The 9,049-nt window shown below is 37.3% G+C and overlaps 1 protein-coding gene across 2 annotated transcripts in view; it reads left to right on the plus strand.

The window, feature by feature from the left end:
- Positions 1–7,513, plus strand: part of LRCH2 (leucine rich repeats and calponin homology domain containing 2) — a 127,676-nt gene extending 120,163 nt beyond the window's left edge. For both annotated transcript variants that reach the window (XM_040628924.1, XM_040628926.1), the window contains one exon: positions 7,360–7,513. In XM_040628924.1, coding sequence (XP_040484858.1) covers positions 7,360–7,479 — 120 coding nt within the window. In that variant the 3' untranslated portion in view covers positions 7,480–7,513. The remainder of the gene's footprint in view (positions 1–7,359) is intronic.
- The last annotated feature ends 1,536 nt before the right edge of the window (positions 7,514–9,049 follow it).

A 9,049-nucleotide genomic window follows, 5' to 3' on the forward strand; every position in this document is an offset into this window, starting at 1 on the left:
TATCTATCTATCTATCTATCTATCTATCTATCTATCTATCTATCTTCCTGAGGGAGAGTAGAGGGAGCAGGAGAGAACCTCCAGCAGACTCCGTGCTGAGCATGGAGCCCAATGGGGGGCTCAATCTCATGACCCTGCCATTATGATCTGAGCTGAAACCAAGAGTTGGATGCTTGAGCCACCCACGCACCTCTGCTTTTGTTGATTTTGATAGGAGTTCTCTGTGCCTCCTCGGTCTGTTTCCTTCCCCAGATTAGGGAAGTTTTCAGGTATAATTTACTCAAATAAACCTTCTGCCCCTTTTTCTCTCCTTTTTGGACTCCTATGATATGATTATTATTACGTTTCATGGAGTCACTGAGTTTCCTTAATATACTTTCGTGATCCAAGATTTTTCTTACCTTATTTTTTTTTTAAAGATTTTATTTATTCATTTGACAGAGATAGAGATAGCCAGCGAGAGGGGGAACACAAGTAGGGGGAGTGGGAGAAGAAGAAGCAGGCTTCCAGCAGAGGAGCCTGATGTGGGGCTTGATCCCAGAACGCCGGGATCACACCCTGAGCCAAAGGCAGACGCTTAACGACTGAGCCACCCAGGCGCCCCTTTCTTACCTTATTTTGATCAGTGTCGTTATTTTTCATAATTCTGTCTTATATATCACTTGTTTTGTTCCTCTGCTTCTTCTATCCTTGTGGTAATTACACCCATATGTTTCGAATCTCAGTTATTTCATTTTTCATTTTGGCCTCACTGGTTTTAAGCTCTTTTCCTCTGCAGTAAGGGTCTTCCTGATGTCTTCTATGCTTTTCTCAAGCCCAGCTAGTATCCTTATAATTGTTGTTTTATATTCTGGATCAGGCATATTACTTAATATCTGTTTTAATTAGATCCCTGGCCCTGACCTTTTCTTGTTCATTCTTTTGTGATGAAATCTTCCATCTTGGCATTTTGTCTAGGTCTCTGTATTAGGAAAGCCTATTATCTTTCCTGCTTCTGAGATGAAAGGGTTTATGAAAAAGAGGTCATATAATGTCCAGGGCCTGGCTCTTCAGGAAGTGTCTCTGGTATATGCTGCGGGCAGTCTGCTACTGTGTTATGGCTGCTCTCTCCCTCAAATCAGTCCTCTGCAGAGTTTCTCCTTGCTTGCAGTGGGGAGTATATTTGGACCTTGGCCAGAGTGTGGCGAGTTTTAACTAGGTGTGTTCTGGTCTGCTTGTTAAAAGAGACCTGATGCTATTTCCACTAGAGCTGAAGCTTTGCAGAGTTTTATGGTCAGTAGATATGGTGTATGTGGGGGGTTTGTGCTGGTCTTCTGGGGGAGGGGCCTGTGCTGCTCTGGGTTCTCAGGCACACTTGTCCTAGAAAAGCAGTACCAGAAGAGCACATGATGATGGGGCTTGGTGTAAGCAATTTAGGCAACCATTGTTGGCACTGTGCTGCTTACTGAAGTTAGTTTATGTGGAGGGGTGGGGGCATGAAATGGCACCAGCCAGCTCCTTTGTCCCCAGAGAGGTGAGGGGAGTTCTTGCTGTTCTCAGGGAAGACCTCAGAGAAGAGTGAATAATTTCCTTCATGTGCCCTAGGTGTTTTTCAGATTGCTGTTTTCACACTGTGTCCGGGTTGCTTGCCTTCCTCGAGCAGCGCAGTGTACTTTGGACTCTGTCCTAGCCAGGTCAACTGAGTTTTAATCCTCCAAACTGTAGGGACCAGGTGTGGGGGGGACCTGTGCTGGTCTTCTGGGGGAGGGTCTCGCTGGGCTAGGTTTGATGCGGGTTTGACCCAGAAGGGCAGTTGCACCAGAGTGCAGGAGTGTGGGGTTTGGAGCAAAGCGCACTGAAGGGCCAGTGTCCTGGTTAGCTGCCCTCATCAGGTGTCTCAGTGCTGAGGGGCAGGGAAGGGAAATGATGCCTGTCTGCTCCTTTGTCCTTGAAGAGGCAATGCCACCTCTCTTAGATGTGCTCCAAGAAGGGGAACCACAGATTACGCAGTCTGCCCCCGGGTTAGCTGCTTGTGTTCTCTACAGTAGCAGTGCAGCACCCTCAAGGCTTTATACCAGCCATGCCACAGACCTCTAAAACGCCAGTATTTGAGCCCCACTGATTGCACCAAGTCCCCAGAATCAGCCTCTCTCCTTTTCCCTGTCAGTGGCTTTGGGGAATTATTTTCCTTGTGTGATCCCCTGTGTGCTCCTCTCTCTCTCACCTCTCTCTGTGACCAGGGCTTCTTCCTCCTGCAGCACTCAAGATTCTTTTCTCCCCCAAACCTCGCCTCCGCACCTCTGATCTTCCATGATGTGGCCTCCTCTCTCCCTCTGGTTGTGCATTTTTTCAGTCCTCAGATCGATTTCTTGGGTATTCAGAATGATTTGATATTTATCTAGCTGTGTTCCAGTAATGAGGCAAGCCTCATACTCTGCCATCTTAGCTCCTCCCCTAGAATATTTTTATCACCCCAGAAACCTCTTACCCATTAGTAGTCTCCCTTCCCATTTCCCCCACCATTCTGTCTCTATGGATTTGCCTATTCTAGACATTACATATAAATGAAGTCATACAATATGGGATCGTTTGTGTCTGCTTTTTTCATTTTGTATAAGGTTTTCAAGGTTCATCCATGTTGTAGCATAAAGCAGTACTTAAATTCTTTGAGTATTTTATTGTATGTAAATACCACATTTTATTTGTAATTCATAAGTTGATGGACATTTGGGCTGATTTCACTCATCGTTTATTATCAGTAATGCTGCTGTGAACAGTCATGAACAAATTTTGTTTTGACACACTTGTTACAGCTTTCTTTGTTATATACCTGGGAGTGGAATTGCTAGGTTATATGGTCACTCTGTGTTTATCTTTGAGGAACTGCCAAATTTTTTTCAATTTACATTTCCCCCAGCAGTGTTTGAGGATTCTAATTTGTCCACATTCTCATCAAAAATAATTATTGTTTACTTTTTTGATTTTAACCATCCTAGTGGTTTGAACTGGTAGGTATCTCATTGTGGTTTTAATTAACATTTCCTAATGGCTAATGATGTTGGACATATTTTCATGTGGTTATTGACATTTGTATATATTCTTTGGAGAAATATCTTTTCAAATCCTTTGCCCATTTGTTAATTGGAATATTCACTTTTTGTTATTGAGTTTTAGGTGTTTTTAATATAATCCATATATAAGTACTTTATGAGATCTATGATTTGCAAATGTTAGCTGTTGGTTTTTTTTAGAGGTGAACTGTATCAGGTTGAGAAAATTCCTTTCTGTTCCTAGTTACTGAGAGTTCTTATCAGTAGTGGATGTTGAATATTGTCAAATGCTTCTTCTACAACTACTGAGATGATAACATCCTTTTTCTTTCACAATATTGTGGCTTAGCTTGGTTGATTTTAAAATATTAACTCAAACCTGGATTCCTGGGATAAACCTTGGTCATCATAGATTTTGTTGTTTTTATATTGTTGAATTCAGTTTGCTAAAATTTTGTTTAGACTTTTTACATCTATGTTCATGGGGATATTGGTCTTTAGTTTTCTTTTATTTTAATATCTTTGCCTGACTTTTACTGTCAAGATAATGTTGATATCATGGAATAGCTTAGGAAATATTCCCTATTCTTCACTTTTCCTGAAGATTTTGTGTAGAGTTGATATTATTTCCTTTTAAAATATTTAGTCAAATTCTTTAATGAATACATCTGGGCCAAGGGTTTTCGTTGTGGGGATGTTTTTAACTACAATTTTAATTTCTTTAATAGATACAGGGCTGTTCTGGTTTTCTATGTCTTCTTGCACAAGCTTCGGTATACTATCCTTCAAAGAATTTGTTTATTTCTTATTCTTATAAAGTTGCTTATAATGTCCCCTTATTATCAACTTAGTATTTGTAGAATCTCCTGTGATGTTATTTCTCTTATTCCTGATATTGGTAAATTATGTATTTTCTCTTTTTCTGATTAACCCAGGTAGAGGTTTATGAATTTTTAGAAATTTTCTCAATGAACTAATGTTTGGTTTCACTGATATTTTTTCTGGGTTTTATTTTATTGTTTTCCTCTCTCAACTTCATTTGTTCTTTCTTTCTGCTTGCCATTGGTTTGATTTGTTCTTTTTCCATCTTCTAAGGTGGAGGCTGAGGTCATTGATTTGAAACCTTACTTTCTTTTCTGACATTTCAGTGGTTATTTGAATAAATAAGCAAAACGTTAGGAGCGCAACAAATATTGTTGTAAAAATGGAGATAAGAAGATAGCTTTTGAGAATGCTTCTGATAGATGGGGTTTTACCAGTAGTATTTGGTGAATGGTTTATGGGAATAAGGAAGAAAGAAAAGATTATTATGAAAGAAAAAAGATTATTATGATTCTCAGGTTTATGTTGAGAGAGATTGAATAGTGTATTACTGGCTGTGGTATAATGTAAAAGGACAAGTTAATTTAGTGATGGAATAATTCTGCGGTGGATACATTGATTTTGATATGTTTGTTGAATATTCATTTGGCTATATCAAGTTCATATTTGTATCCAGAGCTCAGTAGAGAGATCATGGCAGGAAATAAAGGTTTGAAAGTCATCAGGATAGAAGATATAGTTGTTACTATTTGGGAATAGGAGCCCAGACTTGCCAAGGCTTCCCATGTTTCAAGAAACAGTGGATTTAGGGGCACCTGGGTGGCTCACTTGGTTAAGTGTCTGCCTTCAGGTCAGGTTATGATCCCAGGGTCGGACTCCCTGCTCAGTGGGGAGCCTGCTTCTCCCTCTTCGTCTGCCTGATGCTCCCCCTGCTTGTGCTTGCTTGCTCTCTCTCTCAAATAAATAAATAAAATCTTTAAAAAAAAGAAACAGTGGATTAAAAAAATAATATTTTGGGACTGCTGGGTGGCTCAGTCAGTTAAACAACTGACTCTTGATTTCAGCTCAGGTCATGATTTCAGTCCTGATATAGAGGCCTGCATGGGACTCCCCGCTCAGCAGGGAGTCTGCTTGGGATTCTTTCTTTCCCTCTCCCTCTGCCTCCCTCCCTTTCAAATAAATAAAAAATTAAAAAAATGTAATGTTTCTAGATTTGTAAAATACTGTGCTAACCAAGTATAATACAGTTATAAACCAGATGCGTCCTGTAGATGGTCTGTTTGCCATTCACTCTATCCCTTACTAGCTATTTTCCTGAGATGAATGTGTGTCCCAACTGAAGCAGTGGGCTGCGTCGTTTTTCTTCAGAAATAGCTACCAAATTTATTTGTTGGTATACACATGCATGCAAACCTTCAGTTAACCCTTGCAGTTTTGATAAAGCTTTGAGAATACCAAAGAGAGGATATAGTATAAAAGAGAAGGGGTGAGGACAGAACCCTTGAAAACATTAAGAATGTTAGAAGACAAGCACCCGGCTGGCTCAGTCGGTAGAGCATGTGGCACTTGATCTTGGGGCCATGAGTTTGAGCCCCACGTTGGGAGTAGAGATTACTCACAAAAAAGAAGAAAAAAAAGAAAGACTGTTAGAGTAAGATCAGTGAAGGCTAATGAGATGTAATGCAAAGTTGCTTCTAAACCTTCTTTCTTATAGAATTGTGAAGATCAAATGACACATGGAGTAGGTAGTTGTTACTTATCAAATTCTAGGTCACTGGAACTAAGAAGCATCTAAGGAACTAACAAAACATCACTAGAAGCTGGAGGGAAGTAACCTTAAGATAAAAAAAAGTACTGAATCTCTTCATATATCAGAGACCATGGAACCTCAGAACTGGTAGAATGAATGAACCAGAGCGGTCAGTTTTGTACAGGACTGAAGAGTTTACAAAGCACTGCTACCACCAGACTATTCACTTTGTTTCTCACATGGTTCTAGCTTCAGGATAAAGAAACTGAGTCTCAGGGAATTTTATTACCTGTAGTACTTCATATTGCATGTCCATATTAAATGTCTTGGCTGGAAATGTAGCGCTCTTTCTACTCCAACAGAAGAGCTTAGGGAACATCTAGCATGACTGTCTCACTTTTAAAATATTTACTTATTATATGGATCAGATCAACCTCGCATCAAAACACCTGTAAAATAGAATCCCGTACCTGTAAAATAGAATCTGATATCATTAAAATCTATTGAAACAGCCATTTTAGAAGTAGAATTTACACAATGAGATATCATCTCACATCTGTTAGAATGGCTATCATCAAAAAGACAAAATGTTGGTGAGGATGTAGAGAAAAGGGAACCCTCATATGCTGTTGGTGGGAATGTAAACTGGTATAGCCACTACGGAAAACCGTATGCAGGTTCCCCAAAAAATTAAAAATAGAAATGCCGTAAGATCCAGCAATTCTACTGCTGAGTGTTTATCCAAAGAAAATAAAAATACCAGTTCAAAGAGATATATGCACTTCTGTGATCATTGTGGCATTATTTACAATAGCCAGGATATTGAAGTAACCTAAGTGTCCATCAACTGATGAATGAATACAGATGTGGTATATATATACAGTGGAATACTACTCAGCCATAAGAAGAATGAAATCTTGCCATTTGTGACATGGGTGGACCTTGAGGAAATTATGATAAGCAAATTAAGTCAGGCAGAGAAAAACAAATGCTGTATGTTTTCACTTACATGTGGAGTCTGAAAAAACCAAATGAACAAACAAAATGAAACAAAATGTACATTTTATTTTATTTTATTTTATTTTATTTTATTTTAAAGATTTTATTTATTTATTTGACAGAGACAGAGACAGCCAGCGAGAGAGGGAACACAGGCAGGGGGAGTGGGAGAGGAAGAAGCAGGCTCATAGAGGAGGAGCCTGATGTGGGGCTCGATCCCACAACGCCAGGATCATGAAGGCAGACGCTTGACTGCTGTGCCACCCAGGCGCCCCAAAATGTACATTTTAGATACAGAGAACAGAATGGTTTTTGCCAGAGGAGAGTAGGTGAAATCAGGTGATGGGGGCTCAAGAGGTACAAACTTTCAGTTAAAAAATAAGTCCTGGAGATAATGTACTGCATAGTGACTACAGTCAGTAATATTGTAGAGTATACTTACAGTTGCCAAGAGAGTAAATCCTAAAAGTTAACTTTGTATTGTGATGGATGGTACTAGACTTACTGTGGTGATCATTTTGCATTATACTCTATGCATATTTCAAATCATTATGTTTTACACCTGAAACCAATAGATTGTTACATGTGAATTACACCTCAATAAGAGAATTAAAACATTAGAATTTAACTAAATTAGAATGGTGTACTTTTTACTTGAAGTTTTACGGGAAACATTTTTAAAATCCAGTTCTGACTTGTTTAGGCTTTACTGCACTATTAAAAAACAAATGTTCTGATATCATTTATTTTGTTTTTCAGGAAAGACTGTGTTTGCCTCATCATATTTTGGAAGAGAGAGGTCTTGTGAAAGTTGGTGTCACAGTTCAGGCTCTTCTTGAATTACCTACAACCAAGACATCTCAGCTTTCTACAGCTTGATGTAACATTTCAAAATTATAAGTGTATAGTTGCATTTATTTGAAGTGATTTCAAATATCTCAAATTCATGATAAGAATGTCTAGTCAAAAATAATTTTATTAGGTCAAGCCTTAGGTTTAAAAAATTCATGTTAAAACATCAAAATTAAATTTGAATTGCCCAAACTTCTTTTGGGGGGGAAACTGGATTAACTTAATAAGAGTTTTTGGTAAATTCAAATTCTCTTTTTACTAAGTCAGTTGATAACCTTGATTATTTTTCAAAAACCAGATTGATACTAAATTTAAAATGTGGTTTCAATTTAATAATCACATTAGGTTTAATTTTTTATATCATAGCGTACTAGTAAACACCTGGATGAGGTAATCATTTTTTTACCGATTTAAAACTATATTTGAGTTATTTAATACACTTCTGATTCTAGTTTATACACAGTTTCTTCAATCTTTGGTCTTAGTTTTCTAGAAAAAAATGAGTAGAAAATGCAGAACTCTGGCTTTATATTAAATTCTTTTAGTATTATAGGTTGGTGCCAAAATATTTTCAGTTGTACTGTAGATTGTTTACATGTGAAGTGCCTGTGTAATTGATGACTCTTAGTCTTAAGCATTTTTGCAATTTCTTTTTATGTATTAATGGAATCAATGGAACTTTAAAATATTTTAGTAGATTTTGTAAGGTCAGTAATATGTGAGGATTTAAATATGCCTCACATTGTGACATTTGTGGTTTTTTATTTAGTCCATTGCAGTTTTCCTTAAATTGGTTATGTCATGTTGTCAAAAAAAACCCCAATGTTAATATGCTTAATTTATGCTATTTAATTTTGCAAAACTTAATCATCTTTTAAAATGTATTATTTGAAGAGTATTTTATTTCTGTATTGAAAATGTTACACAAAGCAGTAAGGTTTTTGAGAAGTAGCAAAGTACTAATTATCAAGGACATTTTGATAAAACTGCCAAAGTTTGGGTTTATGTTTTGACTTTCAGTAACATTATGTCAGTATGCTGCCATTAGTTTTATTCAGATTCAGAGAGCAGCAATTGAAGAATAGATTTTTATTTGAAATCTGGCCATCCGTGGATCCTGTAAATCTTATGATCCTCAATTAACAAGATGTTGAATTAAAGACCATTCTATAAATATTTTCATAAGTATACTATGTTACAAGTCCTTGTTTAATTTGGAGATGGATAAATTTGTTGGTAGTAGTGCAGGAATTTTTCAAAAACATTACTGTAATGAATAACTCAGTTTGCTATAGGAGAAACTTAGTATAATTACTTTTGTAGTAGCCAAGCAAGTACCATATCTTAAATATGTGATTATTTGCACTTGTTACCTCTTAATATGGATGCAACTTATTAAAAGTGTTGGCCTGGGTATTTCAAAGGGTATATATAAAAGGTAAAAACTAGTGTGCCAAATGGTATAGTAAGGGTTGTTTTAGGAACAACTCAACTAGTTTTGATCAGTTGGCATGAAGCCATATAATTAAATTGTGGCATCAGAATACAGATGTGTTCTTTACATTCCCCAAGTGTGAAATTGGAGCTTTTAAAGAAT

This window comes from Ursus maritimus (assembly GCF_017311325.1).
Source record: "Ursus maritimus isolate PB19 chromosome X unlocalized genomic scaffold, ASM1731132v1 scaffold_X1, whole genome shotgun sequence".
Classification (NCBI taxonomy): domain Eukaryota; kingdom Metazoa; phylum Chordata; class Mammalia; order Carnivora; family Ursidae; genus Ursus; species Ursus maritimus.